This window comes from Triturus cristatus, chromosome 7 (assembly GCF_964204655.1).
Source record: "Triturus cristatus chromosome 7, aTriCri1.1, whole genome shotgun sequence".
NCBI classification, from domain to species: Eukaryota; Metazoa; Chordata; class Amphibia; order Caudata; family Salamandridae; genus Triturus; species Triturus cristatus.
Window position 1 is genome coordinate 1,729,009,800 of NC_140590.1, and position 19,957 is coordinate 1,729,029,756.

The following is a 19,957-nucleotide window of genomic DNA, read 5'->3' on the forward strand; positions in this document are numbered from 1 at the left end:
CTGTTAAGCCTAACTTAAACCCGTATACTGAGCCTCTACCATTGGGCTAATACAGATAACATTCCTAACAATTGGGTGCAATCAGTCGCCATAGGGTTAAGGCAATGCCTTCCACCATATTGATTGGTAACACACAGCATCCCCACAGAAGGGTATATAGGAATATGTGCAGTATATTGAAAATTGACTTATTTGTCCATTTAAAATTAACAATTTGCTTAATTTATTCTAGATCGACGTTTCAAACATTTTGTAAATCAAACACTTCAGAAATAAAAATGAACAATGCTGAAAAATCCCTAACACAAATTAATTGTAAAGGATTTTTACCAGTGTCTTGTTCAGATTCGATACTGAGCTCTCCACATCATTCATTACGTTGTTCTAAAACACAAAAAGTCAAACAATGAATGAGTTTATAAAGTATTTTGAAAGCTAACAAGTATATTGACAGTTTTTCCCCCAATCTGCAAAAAGTGCACTAATCAGCATAAAAGCATGCCTTGCATTTGGCTACATTCATATCAGAGTATCAGATAATATGCACCTTGGGCCAAAGCCCAGGCCGGGATTTTGCTGAAATGTTCCGCTCCTCACAAAGATGCAGTTATCTTGCATTTTCTGCTTTTATGAAGGTGGGTAAGAGTTGAAAAGACTTCAAAGTAAAGGTGCAGCCACCCTGGGAAACAGCCTTTACATTGCATTAATTAGCACGCAGTGCCTTTACCATCCATTTTTATCACACAGATGTTTACCACACATATGAGTGGGTATGTTCTAAATGGTATTGGTGTGTCTGGTTTTTTCGAGAATGGTTGTCTCTATTTTAAAGTGAGTGTATGAAAGGTTATATTAGGGTTTGAGTGGGTACATCAGAGATTATGTGGACGATGTCACCAGTGATGTCATTTGAGATGTCATCAGTGATGCCATCAGTGCTGTCACTGAACATGTCATGAGAGATGTAATATGTGACATCAGCAGTGTATTGCTGGGGTGCGACTTATAGTTAGCTCAGCTAACTATAACACGTGAATTTCTATGGTTTTGTATGAGTGAAATTGCAGCCTAACTATAAATAAAGTCAATGTAACCTTTGTTTTTTCCCGCAAGTTTCTAAGGTTTTCTAAATGCTGATGTCTAACTATAATGTCACTGAAACCTGTGTGTTTTTTCACGGAATATATATTTATATCTAGCACCAGGACACCTTCGGGTAGCAGCAGCGCTTTACAAATGCAATTAATATTAACATTAACACACACACATATTATCTACTAGCGGTCGCCAGTAGATAGTTATAGTTAGCACCGAGTTCCCATAGGAAATCTGAAAATTCTATTTTGAATAACTTTGGCGCCGGTAGACTTATCTTCGTGAAATTGTCAAAACTAATGGGGCGCTCCGCTCAGCTCCTACCCTGAAAGTCTCGGGGTGATTCGTCAAGCGGGGGCTGAAAAAAAAGGGGGGTCCCAAAACGCGTTTTCCCCACGCATTTTCCCATAGGACCTTTAGTCAAAGGTACAGCCCGAACGGCTGAACAGAATTACTTGAAATTTGGCAAAGAGGTAGTCCTCAGGTCAGGCATGTGCCTTTTGATTAAATGGTGTAAATCCGTTCAGTAGTTCCTGAGAAAATCAAAAGTAAAATCACATATATATCTGGGCGGAGCCTAACCACACATCTCATTGTGAGATCTGATTGGCTGTCAGCACTTCATCCAAGAAGTGCTGGCAGCCATCTTGGGACCAATATACATGATAGCACCTCATTAAAAAGCATTGCAGTTAATAGAAGGTTTTAAGACTTTAGTTACATTATAAATCATTTGTTGATGGTACCATACTCATTTTAGGAATTGTGGTGTGTTCTAAGGTGATTTTACCATGTGAAAAAGCCTTCTGCTGTGATATCATGAATCATGTTTGAGAGAAAACTATTTTCTCATGCTTTTCCCACAGAGGTTTGGAAGGTGATCTATAAGCTAACTGAGAGCATATTTTCTGTAAATTCACATTATCTTTCTCAGTCATGTGAGAATGAAGTCTGACATTCTCAGTAAAACATGTACATCCAACAAGGGCAGAGACTGTCAGTTGATTCCTTTGTGTTCTACTGCAGCTTCCCAGGGTGTGTTCTAAAGAACAACTAGAGCGCTAACAGTCCTACTTATGACAAACGTATGGCACACCTGAAGCCATCTTGGTTGGAATAAAGTGGTAATTCTTAAAACATTTAATTTAAAAAGGAACAAAATGAGGGGGTTCATTTTGCCATAGAAAGTATAATTAGTGCTGCAGAAAGAAAAATTAGGGCACATTTTGAGTGACTTCTCAAATCCTCTTCTATTTCATAAAAAAATTCTGACATGCAGACTGAAACATGCACTTTCAATACCAGCAGCAGACTTCCCTGGTGAGCAGTAGCTTTACTACAGTGATCTAATAAGAAACTAGAGTGCTAACATTCTGAATTTATGGCAAATTTGTGACACATCTGAATGCCTTCTTGATGGAATCAAAGTAAAAAACTGAAAGTATTTTCTACTGAGGAGACTGCAGTAAATGAGGAAATTAGGAAACATCATAACAAATAAGTCTCCCAAAATGGCCACCAGAGACAAAAGAGCACAAATGTAGCCCAAATATCACCCAGATGTAGCCCAAGTATAGCCCAATGACAGAATGTCCCAGAGTGTTCTAACAAACAACTAGAGCGCTAACAGTCTTACTTATGACAAAAGTATGGCACACCTCAAGCCATCTTGAATGGAATAAAGTGGTAACACTTAAAACATTTAATTTACAAAGGAACACAATGAGGTGATTCATTCTGCCATAGAAATTATGATTAGTGCTGCAGAAAGAAAAATTAGGGCACATTTTGACTTCACAAATCCTCTTCTATTTCATTAAAAAATTCTGATATGCAGACTGAAACATGCACTTTTAATACCAGCAGCAGACTTCCGTGGTGAGCAGTAGCTTTACTACAGTGATCTAATGAGCAACTAGAGTGCTAACATTCAGAATTTATGGCAAATGTGTGACATATCTGAATACCTTCTTGATGGAATCAAAGTAAAAAACTGAAAGCATTTCCTACTGAGGAGACTGCAGTAAATGAGGAAATTAGGAAACTTCATAACAAATAAATCTCCCAAGATGGCCACCAGACACAAAAGAGCCTAAATGCAGCACAAATATCACCCAGATGTAGCCCACATGTAGCCCAATCACAGAAGTGTGCAAAACACTTATTTTTTGTGTATTTGCAGTTTTATATAGTGCAGACTTGTCAGGTATTGGAATGCTTTACATGAGCATTGGTTACATCACACAAGATCAAATTCATTTTGATTGTAGACATGGGGAGATTAAGTGATTTGACCACAATCACAGAATGTTGAGCTGAAGCAGAAACTCCAACCTGGTTCCCCAGTTGCAAAGTCTGCAGCTCTGGAAGTAACACCACATCCTCTCGCCAAGGTGCAACATTTAATCAAGTGGTCAACTGGATAAAAAAACATAAAGATTACAAATAATTTAAAAGTTCTTACAGTTTTGATTACATCAAGATGACGTCAGGCGTTCCACACTTTTGTAATAAATATAGAATGTTAGCAATCTAGTTGTTCATTGGGATACTGTTGAGAGGCAGAGGCCAGGGGCACGGACTCTGAAAATTGAAGGCAAGTAGGAGAGTGCAGAGGCAACAATTTGACCACACTGGGCAGGCAGGAAGGGCAGTGGCAGCACAACATACTATGGAGGGCAGTGGAAAGAGGGGCAGGGGCAACAAACCGAAAATGCAGGACTGGCAAGAGAGGCTGTGGCAATATAATAGCGCATTGTGGGCAGAAGGAAGAGGCAGTGGTAGTACAACCATACATGCCAACAGACCCATTTCAGCCAGGAAACGTCCAATGTTTTTAAGCTCAAATGGGCTTTATTTGATCTGTCTCCTGTCTACAATCTACTCTTTTTCAATGTAACTTAAAGGGGAAAATCAATACCCCAGTTTTTTTTCAAAATCTCCCTCTTACCAAGTTCAAAATGTTCGCAAGTATGGTACATTGAATCATGGTAGGCAGGAGGAATTGGGGTAGGGACATGGACTCGGATAACAGAGGACAGGAGGGACATGGAGAGGTGCGCCAAACTGACCCTACAGGGAAGGCATCAGGGTTTGCAGCAGCACAATACACCACACAGCGCATGCGGGACGGGAGTGCAGCACAACAATCCATAGAAAGCAATAGGGAGGGGACGGACCATGCACATGGACGACAGAGAACAGATGGGAAAGAGGCAATGGTAGCTAGATGACCATAATAGACAGACAGGAGAAAAAGCTGCAGCATAACAGACCATGAAGGGCAGGAGGGACGGATCAGGGGCATTACAATGGAACAGACAAGCCAGGAGGGAGGGAATAGGGGGTCTACACATGGAAACAGAGGGCTGGGGGCAAGGTGGCAGGGGAGGAGCAGCAAGATTACCATGGAGGTCAGGCAGGATGCGCACTAAAAACAAGACACACCATGGAGAGCAACAATGAGACTATGGTGGCATACACACAGACCATGGAGGGAAGGTGGGAGGGGGTCAGGGGCAGTTAGCTGACCACACAGGCAAGGTGGCAGGGGCCATGGCATCACAGAAGACCATGCATGGCAAGCGGGAGGGTTAGTGGCAGCACAATGGCTATGATGGGCAAGAAGGAGGGTGCAGGGGCATGCACAAAGGACCATGGAGGATAGAAGGGAGGGTCAGGACCTGGGCACAGACAAGAGATTTCAGGGGAAGGGGCCTCACAACAGACCGCGCGGGGCAGGCAGGAGGAGCAGTTGCAGCACAACAGATCAGGGAGGGCAGAAGGGTGTGGCAGTAAAATGGACCATGGAGGTCAGGAGGAAGGGGATAGGGGCATGGCATGTGGACAGGCAGGGTGGAGGTGGCAGGGACAGGTTACAGTCATCTAACAATGCTAGGCAGGTGGGAGGGGAGTGGCAGCTCAACAGAACACTCAGAGTAGATAGGAGTGGCAGGTCCATGGAACATAGTGGGCAAAAAGGATGGAGCAAGGGCATGCACAAGGACATCGGAGGGCAGGGGGAAGGAGAATAGGGGCAGCAAGCTAAGCACAGAGCCTAAGCAGGAGGTCAATGATGGGCCATAGAATTGGGCAATGGAGGGCAGGGGGAGTGGACTGGTACATCATGCTAAATGGAGGGCAGTGGCAGCACATCAGACCATGCATGGCAGGAGGGAGGAGGCTAGTCCATGGATTCAGACAACAGAGGATAGGTTGGAGGTGGATGGGGCAGCAAGCTAACTGTTCAGAGAAGGTGGGTATTAGGAACTTTATTGTTTTTAAAATGTGTGTCTGTGCGAACTACTTAAAATATGAACAAGTATGCAGCATAATCTCACTTTTATTCAGGAAGAAGAAGATGTTTGTGACTGTGACTCCGGGCTCACTTGGCAGAAACACCCCCTGACCCTCCACCCCCATCGCAAAATGTAATGCCTTTGAAAAGGGTAGGTGGACGCAGTGTTATATAGAACATAGTCCTGAGAGCACAATTGAAAATGAAAACTAAATGTAATATATGGTATAAACTATGCACCAAAAAGTGTGATATAAGATGAACCGGGGCGTGAAATATAATATGCAATACATTGTGCACAATGACAGATTCATTGGAGAGCGCGAGATAGCACAGGCACTAGCGCGTGCTATGCGATATACGCCTTGGAGTATAATATGCACAGGGCAGTGTTGTGTAACATAACTAGTCTCTAAAGTTGTAATATAAAATATGTGCTGGGGAGTGTAACGTTGCATATGCACTGTGAAAAAGATATGGATCCCAGATTGTAATATGTATGGCATAGCGCTGTGCGTTATAACATACACATCGAGGAAGGCACGTTAGATGGGGCAATATAACCCGTCCGAAGGCAAGTGTGGCATGACATATTCACGGGGTGGTGTTACAGTGCACATGGGCTAGAGAGTGTCATAGCATACGCACGAGCTGGTGGAATACAACACAGAGGTGTGAGGTAATCGGCGGGCACTGGTGGGTGTAACACAGCATTGGGCTCAGCCAGGAGCACGCTGTGACTCTCAAGTGAGGTTCGTCTCCTTTCCAGATAGTAAAATAAAAAGTATTACACATCCGGCGGTGGATGTGTTTTTTATTAACCGTGAGGGGGTTTCTTGCATAGTTTGGTCGAATTTTTGTCCAATCCCCTTTAAATGGCTTGGTGTGCGTGTATATTAAATGTGCCCGTCAATAGCTACCCATGTTTGTATAAATAAACGACAAGGGTGTCTACTTGGAGAGTACCCACCGGTGGGGGCGCCGGGATTAGGCACGGTAGGGCGTCAGACACGTCAGAGCTTCACTAGCGGTGTAAATACATTCCATGTGGATTCATTCTATGCATAGTCGCCTTTTAATGAATATCACGCAAATCGTCATGGTGATAGGTACATACGGTTTGTCCAGCATGTCCTAGGTGTTTCTATAAATATATATATTTTAAAATAATAAAAAACAAAGGCCAGCCCCGGGGGATGGGGTCCCCGGAGCCATAAGTGGCCTGAGGAGGGGGGAAATGCAGCCCCCTCCTAAAGAATTTAAATAAAAAAAAGGCCATGACCCGGGGGTTGGGGTCCCCGGGGCCGATTAAGGCCTTGGGAGGGCCAAATTTATTTTTTCAACATAAAAAATTATGGTGCAGGCCCTGGGGGATGGGGTCCCAAGGGCCAGTAAATTAGAAAAAGAAGGGGGCCACACAGCCCTCCTTCTTAAAAAAATAAAATAAATAAAAGACAGGCATCGCGCTGGAGGCCATGCCCCCTCCTTGCAGCACCCTGCAAACGCGCCCCCTGGCCAGTTGTAAGTTGGGGAATTAATTCCCCTTCAATACTGAGGGTCCCTGAGGGCCAACTAGTCCAACAGGTATCTCCAGTGTGCGCCAGGGAGCTGCATTGCAGACAGGTGTTCTGAGGCCACGCCCCTTTTTACACCTCTATGCAACGCAGCTCTGTGGCGCCTACTGGAGGTACCTAGTGGGCTAGTTTGACCCTAGGGACCCTTAGGATTCAAGGGGACTTAATCTCTCAACTTGGAACGGCCACAGGGCGCGTTTACACAGTGGTGAAGGGAGGGGACGAGGCCTGAGGTGACGTGTGCAAACACGCCCTGTGGCGCGTTTTAAGTTGGGGAAATAATTCCCTTTCAATCCTGAGGGACCCTGGGGGCAAACTAGCCCACCAGGTGCTTCCAGTAAGTGCCACTGCTCTGCGTTGCAGAGAGGTGGTGCAGGCCGTGCCCCTTTTTACACCTCTCTGCAATGGCACGTACTGGACGTACCTAGTGGGCTATTTTGCCCCTAGGGATCCTCAGGATTCAAGGGGACTTAATCTCCCAACGTAAAAAACGGCCACAGGGCATGTTTACACAGTGGGGAAGGAAGGGGACCGGGCCTGAGGTGACGTGTGCAAACACACCCTATGGCGCGTTTTAAGTTGGGGAAATAATTCCCCTTCAATCATGAGGGCCCCTGGGGGCTAACTAGCCCACCAGCTGTTTCCAGTAAGCGCCACTGAGCTGCGTTGCAGAGAGGTGGTCCAGGCCGTGACCCTTTTTACACCTCTCTGCAACGCAGCTCTGTGGCGCATACTGGAGGTACCTAGTGGGCTAGTTGGACCCTCGGGACCCTCAGGATTCATATTAACTTAATCTCCCAACTAAAAACGGCCACAGGGCGTGTTTACACAGTGGTGAAGGGAGGGGACGGGGCCTGAGTTAACGTGTGCAAACAAGCCTTGTGGCACGTTTTAAGTTGGGGAAATAATTCCCCTTCAATCCTGAGGGCCCCTGGGGGCTAACTAGCCCACCAGGTGCTTCCAGTAAGCGCCACTGAGCTGCGTTGCAGAGAGGTGGTCCAGGCCGTGCCACTTTTTACACCTCTCTGCAACGCAGCTCTGTGGCGCATACTGGAGGTACCTAGTGGGCTAGTTGGACCCTAGGGACCCTCAGGATTCAAATTAACTTAATTTCCCAACTAAAAACGGCCACAGGGCGTGTTTGCACAGTGGTGAAGGGAGGGGACGGGGCCTAAGTTAACGTGTGCAAACAAGCCATGTGGCGCGTTTTAAGTTGGGGAAAGAATTCCCCTTCAATCCTGAGGGACCCTGGGGGCCAACTAGCCCACCAGGTGCTTCCAGTAAGCACCACTTTGCTGCGTTGCAGAGAGGTGGTCTAGGCTGTGCCCCTTTTTACATTTCTCTTCAACGCAGCTCTGTGGCGCTTACTGGAGGAACCTAGTGGTCTAGTTGGACCCTAGGGACCCTCAGGATTCAAGGGGACTAAATCACCCAACTTAAAACGGCCACATGGCATGTTTACACAGTGGGGAAGTGAGGGGACGGGGCCTGAGGTGATGTGTGCAAACACGCCCTGTGACGCGTTTTAAGACGTAGTTTTAATCCCCTGCCCTATTATATACTAGGGGCTTACAGAGGAGGTCATGCTGATCACAGGGGGACCCCAACGCATAGTGTTCCCTAGTGTATGTAGGTGTTTTCACTGTATTCTGAGTGTCTTTTAACATAGCACTGGCTCTAGGACTGGTTAGTCAGACTCAGTTACCACCAGTATCCGTCTGAAAAAGTTGAGGGTACAGGATGATTTTGCAACAAGGCTTCTTTCTGCTCTTCTGTTTGTTCTTTATGCATGTTATCCTTCTTCCTGCACTTTTCTTCGTCTTTGAGGACTTCTGTTGCTTCTTTCTGCATTTCTTTTTTTTCTTTCTGTGCGTTTTTTCTTCTTTCTTCACATGTCCTATCTCGGTAGGCATAGTTAGAAATTAGCATTTAAAAAACCTTTGAAATTCACTGAAAAAACCATAGATTTCAGGCACGTTATAGTTAGGAATTAGCATTTAAAAAACCTTAGAAATTCTCTGAAAAAACCATAGGTTTCAGGGGCGTTATAGTTAGCTGGACTTTTCACTCGTACAAAACCATTGAAATTCCCCCGTTATAGTTAGTTCAGCTAACTATAACTCGCGCACCCGCAATGCATTGCTGATGATGTCACATATTACATCACTCATGACATGGTCAGTGACATCACTCATGACATCACTGATTTTATATATATTTTCGGCAAAGTGTCACTCCAAAGCAACTTCCAGCTAACAAAAGCCGGCGAAGAAGGAGACGGACCACAGAGAATCGGCGAGATGGAATTTATTCAGCCCAGTTATAGCAGTGACGCATTTCGAGTTCGGAAGCCCTTGATCACACAGCGGTCACAGTGAATATGATTCTTTTTAAATGCTTAAAGGTGTATCACCATAATTTACTCGTGTTTGATCATGTGACCATGGACATAGAGAAAACACTTTCCGTTTTGTGGTTTGAGGCAATGCTCACAATGATTTAAACAAACAATTTTTAATGTATCGAGTTCAATCTCAAAATGTGTTATACTGGTATAAATACCTGCATTTATAACATGTAAAAAAAAAAAAATATATATATATATATATCTAAATATGTGTGCAAACTGATTACAGTGACTGGACCTATACTTATAGATTCATATAGAGATTTTTGACTATGTCTGTACACATACATGAATCAATAATAGAACGAATATTTTATGCTATATTATTTATTTTACATAAAATTCTATTATCTTTCTACAAATTCTATTTGATCCATATTGCATCAGCTTGTTGTTATTAGCTAGTATCAGCATAAAATATCTAGCCCAGACATTGATAGATAGTCTATAAAGTGCAAATAACAAAGCAGCTATCAATACACTGTGCAAAACTGTGCAAATTAGTGCAAATATTCATTAAAGTGCATACCGAATGAATAAATAAATAAATATACATATTGATAACAATGAAACAACCATTTCTGGAAAATATTGTTAAAATCATATATACAATATTCAAACATATTTTCATATCGGTAAAAAATAGTGGTAAAAAAGAGAGGAAAAATTATGTGTGTTGTTTTTATATAAGGCAAGCATTGAAATTATGTAAATTGTTTCGGTCAAAAAGGTCAATTTCATTTTAATTTTTTACTTAATATTAGGGAACCTATATATTAAGATCGCAATACAACTAGAATTACATTTGATGTATTGCATCAGCAAGGTGAAGAGGAAACACAAGTGTCATATTTTTGATTTTTTTGATGTAGTAGATACAAATTCCAAGAGATAGGGATGCCAGTACATAGAGACATGGGGGACTGAAGGCATTAAATGAAATTGTGCATGTCCTCAGTATCGTTCAACCCATTAGGCCACTTGCTATCGAATTCTAGAATTATTTTAGTTTCGAGTTGTCTTAGCTGTAGCTCACGATTTCCCCCTCTACGTGATTTAGGAACTGAACCTACCACAAAATATTTAAGACAAGCAACATCATTATTGTGAGTACTTTTAAAGTGATGTGCCACAGGGTAAGTCGGGTCACTATGTAAAATAGCACGGAGGTGTTGCAGGATCCTGACATGCAGCTGCATCTTTGTACTGCCGATATAATTCAATCCACAGGTGCATGTCAGGACATACAACGCAAATTCGGTCTTGCAGTTGAAACTTCCATTAATAGCCACCTCCTGCGTATTGAATGGAGCTTTATAGTGAGTTGTATTAGTTCCAAATTTGCAGGCTCTACAGCTTGAGCACTTATGGAAACCATGTGCAGGTTGAAGCCACATTACATTTTGTCTGGTTTCAGGGCTACTTTTGTCCAAAATGGCACCCATATTTTTAGCTCTCCTAAATGTAACAGTAGGGGTACTAGGCAATCTTAAATTGAGTACTCCATCTGTTAGTAATATGGGCCAATTTTTCTTCACAATAGCCCTGATTTTTCTTTCTTCATTACTAAATGTAGTTATTAACCTTGTACTTTCATTTGACATGATTTCTTCCCTTGTGGCCACCTTTGCTACCCCTTCTGACTTCCTGGGTTTAAAAAGTCTTTCTCCAGGTCTTAATTTTGCTTTATCAATAGCTAGTTGTAGTGTTTTGTCTGTGTATCCTCTTAACTTTAATCTCTTAATCAAATAATTTAGGCAAGATTCAAAATCCGTAGTTAGACTACATATTCTCTTAAGCCTCAATATCTCACCGTAGGGAATGCTAGCTATTAAATGCTTGGGATGCAAAATAGTTGCATGAAGCATTACATTTCCTGCCATGGTTTTTCTGTATAGAGTAGTTTCAATTTTTTCATCTAATTGTAAATTTTCACATCTAAAAATTCTGCACTCATTTTGTTGATGTGTGATGTGAAATGGAGGTTGAGGGAGTTGCAATTAATAATTTACACAAAGCTTATGGCTTCTTGTTTATCTCCTTGCCACAGGATAAATATATCATCGATATATCTTAAATAGCATATTATCTTTTCATTTTCCCATTCTTTGTGTTCTATATTGAGGACCTGTTCCTCCCACCAGCCCACGTGTAAACACGCTTAGCTGGGGGAGAAACAGGAACCCATTGCAACTCCTCTGAGTTGTCTATACAGTTCCTTCCCAAATAGAAAGATATTATTGTTTAAACACCATTTAATGAGATCAACAATAACCCTATTGTGTTCATGATATTCAATTGTCCTGTTGGCCAAAAAATGTTTTACTGCGGCTATTCCTTGTGCGTGATTTATGCTTGTGTAAAGAGACACAAAGTCTAAAGTTATAAGTAGCATATCTTCATTCCAATATTGATCTTTAATCTTTTCCAAGAAGTCACTCGTGTCTCTTACATAACTTGGTAGATTTTTGACTAGATCTTGCAAGAAAAAATCAATGTATTGGCCCACTTGTTCTCCAACACTTTTGATGGCCGATATAATAGGTCTTCCAGGTGTCGGTATTGTTTCTTTATGGATTTTTGGGATTAGGTATAGGACAGGGAGAACTGGAAATTCATTATTCATGAATTTGAATTCTTCAGATGAAATCAGTCCTTCCCTGCGCCATTGTGAAAGCTGCTTATAGAGAGTCTCTTTAGCTTTGATATATTTCTTGTGTATCGTTTTTTCATAGCCACTGCAATCATTTAATTGTCTGTTGGCCTCTTTAATATATTCATTCTTGGGCCAAATAACCAAGTTGCCGCCGTTATCTGAATTTTTAATCATGATTTCATTGTTTTCACCTAATTTTTACATAAGGTTAGCATATTGTAGTTTTGTATGTTGGATTTTGTTTCTTTTCTTGCCCTTGTTGTGCTGATACAATTTTTTCATATCATTAATTACACAATCGTGGAAAATGTCTACTGCATCTTTCGGCATTAGTGGAATAAAATTTGATTTTGCTTTAAACAGACTTATGCCAGCTCCCTTTTGTGCCATATTGATTTTATTGAGCCTCAGTTGTGTTGTGAAGTCAGAATCTGGTCCTGCGGGTTGAGCGCTTGAGGCATTGTCAAGATCGTGTAAAATAAGTAAGGTAGGAACATCTGAAGATAATAATATATTCTCATCTGTAGTATGTTCTCTAATACTAGTTTCTAATTCATTAACATCTTTCACTTTATTCATGGTGTTTTTTTCACGGAATATATATTTATATCTAGCACCAGGACACCTTCGGGTAGCAGCAGCGCTTTACAAATGCAATTAAAATTAACATTAACACACACACACACATATATATATTGAGATATATATATATATATATTCACTTAAAAAACCATAGGTTTCACACATGTTATAGTTAGGTGGATATTTCACTCGTAAAAAACCAATGAAATTCCCCCGTTATAGTTACTTCAGATAACTATAACTCACGCGCCCGCAATCCTCTGCTCATGACATCACATATTACATCACTCATGACATGGTCAGTGGCATCACTCTTGACATCACTGATGACATCATCCTTGTGATAGAGTGGCGGTCGCGCGAGTTATAGTTATCTGAAGTAACTATAATGGGGGAATTTCATTGGTTTTTTACGAGTGAAATATCAACCTAACTATAACATATGTGAAACCTATGTTTTTTTAAGTGAATTTGCAAGGTTTTTTAAATGCTAATTCCTAACTATAACGTGTGTGAAACCTATGGTTTTTTCAGTGAATTTGTATGGTTTTTTAAATGCTAAGTTATGTATGTATTATTATTTTTTTTATATATTTATTTTTCAATAAACTACATATTAAAAAAAAAAACATTTTTTTTATGGTTTTTTACCACCCCCGCGATTTTTTTTAAAAAAAAATTACTTTTTTTTTCTGCCTTCGGGGTCCTCCAGGGATCCCCTTACAAAGGTTAAGGGGTCAGGAACTCTCTACCCTGCCCCCTTTTCACGTTCGCCACCTTCCTTTTCCACTCTCGCACTGAAAACAAACAAAATGGCGGCTGACACTTCCTGATTTCGACCGATTCGAACGTTGACTGACATGTAACAACCAATCAGAATTACGCTTGCGCACGTTAGGGTGAGCGCATGGTGCGCGCACGGTGCGCGGCTATAGATATGTATGTGCTTTTTACTGAAATTTTCTCTGGAACTGCTGAACAGATTGGCTCCATATATGCAAAAGGCACATCCCTGACCTGAGGTCTACCTTTCTGCCAAATTTCAAGTAATTCTGTTCAGCCGTTCGGGCTGTACCTTCGACTAAAGGTCCTATGGGAAAATGCATCGGGAAAACGCATTTTGGGACCCCCCTTTTTTCTCGGCCCCCGCTTTACGAATCCCCCCGAGACTTTCAGGGTAGGAGCTGAGCGGAGCGCCCCATTAGTTTTGAAAATTTCACGAAGATTCGTCAACCGGCGCCAAAGTTATTCAAAATAGAATTTTGAGATTTCCTATGGAAACACGGTCCTAGCAATAACTATCTACTGGCGACCGCCAGTAGATAATATATACATATATATATATATATATATATATATATATATATATATATATATATATATGTGTGTGTGTGTGTGTGTGTGTGTGTGTGTGTGTGTGTGCGTAATGTTTTGTCAAATAAAATGATGCCACACTCCACTCCAGGGTATCGCAGTTCTCAAAAGTTTTACTCACACACCACTAACACCAATGCATTTCGACACAGGGTCTTGAACACAGTTGGGTAAGTCCAACAATTGTTTCTTTTTATACTGATATCCCATGTTGCACATAATGAGGCATTGTGGGAGTTGTAGTTCCTCCATACAAAATGTTCATATTATGTTTCATCGATCACACAGTAGCTGAACCTGTACATAATGGACCATACAATGTTGGGTATTGTCCCAAAGTATCTTAATGGCCTGAGTATACAGTGCTATAGATTCTCTTCAGGCTGAATGCCTGTGTATATGTAGCAAAGGTTCTACTGCGACAACCATTTATTTTGATGCTGCCTCCTATTTTCAAGGGCAGTCTAAATAGGAGTCAGCTCCAAAATTAAGTCCAGGTAAAACCTAGTCTTAACTTGGCTAAACGAGGAGAAAAGCTTTATTTCTCCTCGTTTTTGCTATTTCAATGTGTGCTGCCATGTGCAGCACACATGGAATAAGCAAAATACCTTGGATTATTTTTTTGCAGGAAGGTCCCCCTTCCTGTAAATAAACAATCTTTAAAAGTAAAAAAATACATTTTGTGACTTCCATGTGTACTGCATTAAGAAACACACATAGAAGTGACAAAATGCCATTTAAAGATGGTTTATGTACAGGACGGTTCCCCTTCCTGTACATAAACAATCTTTCCCCTGCACTATGGTGCAAGGGTGCCTACATTGGCACTAAAGTGCTAAGTATAGCACCAGTACAGGGGAAATACAAGGCTGTATCATATTGTTATTAATATGGTGCAGCCTAGTGTTTCTGAAGTGGTGGAGTGAGGCATAAAGCCTTGACGGCTAACACCTCACTCCAACACTTCATTTGTACATATCCACCTCTGTTTGTTAAATGGTGTAAATCCATTCCATAGTTCCTGAGAAATTTTAAGATTTCTCAGATATACAACTGTGGCCGTGGTGGATCCGCGAACCCTCACAATCCAGTGCCTTAGATCTGATTGGCTACCAACACTTCAAACCAGGAAGTGTTGGCAACCATTTTTTGACTCAGTTTAACCAAGTCAAAAGAAAAGCACTGCTCCCACGATCCCATAGCAAACAAGTTCTCCACTTTGAAGAAGTGAGAGCATTTTCTTCTCACTTGTTCAAAGTGGAACACTTTGCTTTTTATCCCCAGGGAGCTGCATTTTAGCAGCTCCCTGGGAGTAAAAAGCAATGCCGGCTCCTGCAGGAGCGGGAGCCAGCTGGGACCACAGGGGCCTTCAGGATCCCTCCACAGTCCCAAAGAAAATGGTTATGCCCCGGAGATGGGTCCCCGTGTCTGAAATTGGCCTGGGGAGGGGGGCCATGCAGCTCCACTCCTTTGAAAGCTTTTTTTTCAAGTTAAAGAAATGGCCTGGCCCCGGGGATAGGGTCCTGGGGGTCGAAAATGGCCCAGGAGGTGGGCTACTTGGCCCCCTCCCTTTAAAACAACAACAAATATATGAAATGGCCAGGCCCCAGGAGATGGGGTCCCCGGGCATATATCGGCCTCAGGAGGGGGGTACTGCAACCCGCTCCCATTTTCCTTTAATTAAAAGAAAAATTGTTATGGCCCCGGGTGATAGGGTTCCCAGGGCCCAAAAGGGTCACGGGAAGGGGGCCACACTGCACCCCTTCCTATAATATCAAAAAATGAAGCCGCCAACTCACCGCAGGCCCCACCCCCTTTCTCCACTACTCTGCAAATGCACCTTCTGGTACGCTTTTGGTTGGAGGATGTCCCCTTCGCTCCTGAGGGTCTTTAGGGGCCAACTAGTCCACATGTTACCTCCAGTAAGCCCCACACAGTGGGGTTGCTGAGAGGTGGATGGAGGCCACACCCCTTTTGAAACAATTCTGCAAACACGGAATAGTAGTGCACCAGAAGGTGCATTTGCAGAGTGGTGGAAATAGGGGCCGTGGCCCTTGATGACCGCTCAGCAATCCCACTATGTTGAGCTTACTGGAGGTAACAGGTGGGCTGATTGGCCCCTAAGGATGCTCACCAACCAAGTTGTCATTGGAGATTCATCAGTGACATCACTAACCATGTCATGAGTGATATAGTATGTGAGGTCATAAGCAGTGCATTGTGGGGGTGCAAGTTATATTTGAATCAAGTAACTATAATGGGTGAATTACTCTGGTTTTGTATGAGTGAAATGTCAGCCTAATTTAATGTTCCTGAAACATTTGGTTTTTCAGTGAATTCCTAAGCTTTTTTTAAATGTTAATTCCTAACGATAATGTCCATGAAATCTTTGTACTTTCAGTGAAAAACAAATTATATATATGTATGTATATATATATATATATAAATATTATCTACTGGCAGTCGCCAGTAGATAGTTATAGTTAGGACCTATTTTCCATAGGAAATCCGCAACATTCTATTCCCAATAAGTCTGGCGCCGGTTGATGAATCCTCGTGAAATTTTCTAAACTTTTGTCCAGCTCCGCTCCGCTCCTACCCTGAAAGTTTTGTGGTGATTCGTCAAGTGGGAGCCGAGAAAAAAGGGGGGTCCCAAAACACGTTTTCCCCATGCATTTTCCCATAGGATCTGTTGTCGCAGCTACAGCCTGAACCACTGACCGGAATGACACCAAATTTGGCAAAGAGGTAGTCCTCAGTTCGGACTCGTGCCTTTTGCATATATGGTGTGAATCCATTCAGTAGTTCCTGAGAAAATTAGAGTTAAATGTACATAAATATCTATGGCCGCGGAGGATCCGCGGGCCGTACACGCACCGTAAGCGCACCCTCCCCGAACTAAGCGCGCACCCTCCCGACCACGCTCTGAATGCTAATTGGCTGTCGAGTGTCTCTCTACATTCGAAACCAGGAACTGTTGGCGGACATTTTCTGCCTCGGTAGAAGCGAGGCTGAAGAAACAAGGGGGAAAAGTGTGTAAAACATATAAAGGGGGCAGAGTGGAAATACTCTGACCCTCTAGAGGTGCTTAGGGGGTCCCAGAAGGACCCCCTGGGGCCTCCCTTTTTAAAAAACAAAATGGCGAAATGCGCGCACGGTGCGCGCATCCTATCGCGTTGGATGCACGGATTCTCTCGCGGTGGGTTCGTGGATCCAAGGGAAAAAAAATGAAATTGTTGGGAGATAAAGATTAAGCTTAAGTGTTTTGTTCTTGAGTGGCTCTAAAAAGAGCTGTTGTGTTCATTGAGAGTTTTTGGTACTTATAAGTAAGTACCTATACAGTGTCTAAAGTTGTTGAGGAAGACTCTGTTTCCTTCCTCAGTAAAGTGTACTCCATCTCTCCTATACATCTCTTGCATATGAAAGCGCAGATTGTTATTGTAAATGGACCCCATTCTGTAGTCTCGGAGAAAAGCAGAAACAGATTTATTCACATGTTTCCTAGCTTTCTCAATCTGTGGACAAAAATGATCGGACCAGTTCCATTTCTGCCTTTGGCATATGTTAGAATACACAAAGGCAGTTTTAGGGAAAAGTGAAATCAGTTCTGCATAGGTGTCCTTCATAAGCATTTCCGGACCTACCCCCGTCAAAGTGCCTAGGTCATTGCCACCACAGTGCACTATTATGAGGTCAGGGTGTTGGATTTGCATGAAGGATTTCACCAATGGCATCAATTGGTGCCACTTTAACCCTCTCTGTCCAATCCATTTAATGTCTACATTTGGCAAACCTAGGTCTTTGTGAGTGCCTTTGTTTTCTGCATACATTTGGCTCCAGAAAATGTAGCTGTATCCCACAATCCACACTGTAAGCATCTTGTAAGGAGGTCTGGATGCACTCAGATGGTCTTTGTAAATGAAATGGCAGTTTGGAAAGTAAGATGTTTCTAAAATTGAGGCTAAGATGCAATTTTGAAAAAAGACAAGAAATCATTGGTTGTTTGACAACCTTCTACACTGAAAGGTAGGGTGCATATTTCTGTTTTTTAAACTCATGATTCTTATTGGTTAACAAAAACTGATTGTAAGGAACATTATATATGATAAGCTGATATGTTGAGAAGTCAAGCACACTTGCTGTTTTGATTAGCAACATTGTGTGTGCTGAACTTGTGACCTGTGTGCTCAGTACAGTGTTCCATGACCTGTTTCTATGGTAACGGGCAGAAGGCAGATTGGGGGAAGGGTTGAAGTTTATGTCATTTGGAAAGGGTTGAAATGTTTAACCAATAGAAATGTGTTTTTGCTTCTGAATTTATGTGGGAAGGAATGTGATTTGATGTTTACATGTATATGTGTGGAAAATGAGAGGGACACTTTGCCATTCTTTGGTTCTGCTGACAGGTGCACAGTGCAGAGATTCTGTATAAGAAAATCTGGTGTGTGACTGATATCTGGTGTGTGACTGATATACTTCTTAATATACAAAACATCTTGAAAGGTGAGTTATTTAATTGTGAGGGGATGTAGACTATTTTTTATTTTAATCAGACTTTTGTATTTCTTCTGCTAAAGTGTAGGGAGTATTTTTTTTCTCTACAATCTTATTGACAGTGTGTGTGCATGTAGAAACCATTTTGTGATAAGGATTTGTTTTTTTCATGTGTTTGTAGACAGATAACTATGCAGTTTTTATTGTTTGGTATAATTAGAAACCAGCCAATGTTTATGAATTTGTGAAATGAGTTATGTTTCTGCAGTAAAATGTAGTACTCCTTGTAGATGAAGAAATGTGTTTTGGTATAGTGCAAGGGATAGTGTTGTTTGTCTAGAATCACACAGAGAGCCTGTGTGCATTTGGGAACCACTGTGAGAGAAGCATTTAGTAACATCTTGTATTTGCTGACAGATAACTCTTTTAAAACCTGTCATGTTGTCAAGTTTTAGTAGCATTAGAAGCCAGTCTTTGCTTATGCGTTGATTAAATGAGTTTGGCTTTGACACAAAAGTGCACTTTTGAAATATGCACATTGTGTGCAGTTCCCTTAAAACTTCCATAGTAGTAAATAAGGTTTGTTAAACTCGTAGGGATAGTGGTTGTTGTCTAGAATCACACTGTGACTGTGCATTTGGGAACCAATGTGAGAGAAGCATTTGGTAGCATTGTGTATTTGCTGACAGATAAGTATTTTAAATCCTGTCATGTTGTCAAGTTTTAGTAGCATTAGAAGCCAGTCATTGCTTATGCGTAGATTAAATGAGTCAGGCATTGACACTAAAGTGCAGTCGTGAAATATGTAGATTGTGTGCAGTTCCCTTACCACTTCCACTGTAGTGAATGAGTTTTGGTAAACTCCTAGGGATAGTGGTGCTTGACTAGAATCACACTGTGAGTCTGTGTGCATTTGGGAACCACTGTGAGAGAAGCGTTTGGTAACATCGTGTATTTGCTGACAGATAACTGTTTTAAAACCTGTCATGTTGTCAAGTTTTAGCAGCATTAGAAGCCAGTCTTTGCTTATGCGTTGATTAAATGAGTCAGGCATTGACACTAAAGTGCAGTCGTGAAATATGTAGATTGTGTGCAGTTCCCTTACCTCTTCCACTGTAGTGAATGAGTTTTGGTAAACTCCTAGGGATAGTGGTGCTTGTCTAGAATTACACTGTGAGTCTGTGTACATTTGGGAACCACTGTGAGAGAAGCGTTTGGTAACATTGTGTATTTGCTGACAGATAACTGTTTTAAAACATGTCATGTTGTGAAGTTTTAGTAGCATTAGAAAACAGTTATGGCATATGCTTTCATTAAATGAGTTAGGTATTGACAGTAAAGTGTAGTCGTGAAATATGTAGATTGTGTCAGTTCCCTTACCACTTGCACTGTAGTGAATAAGTTTTGGTAAACTCCTAGGGATAGTGGTTGTTGTCTAGAATCACACTGTGAGTCTGTGTGCATTTGGGAACCAATGT

General features: G+C 41.8%; 1 protein-coding gene across 1 annotated transcript in view; it reads right to left on the reverse strand.

Moving 5' to 3' along the window:
- Positions 1-19,957, reverse strand: part of LOC146812909 (uncharacterized) — a 1,154,794-nt gene that overhangs the window by 814,546 nt on the left and 320,291 nt on the right. Inside the window, exon 5 of the mRNA XM_085619975.1 lies at positions 331-384. Within this exon, the coding sequence (XP_085476101.1) occupies positions 331-384 (54 nt within the window). The remainder of the gene's footprint in view (positions 1-330; positions 385-19,957) is intronic.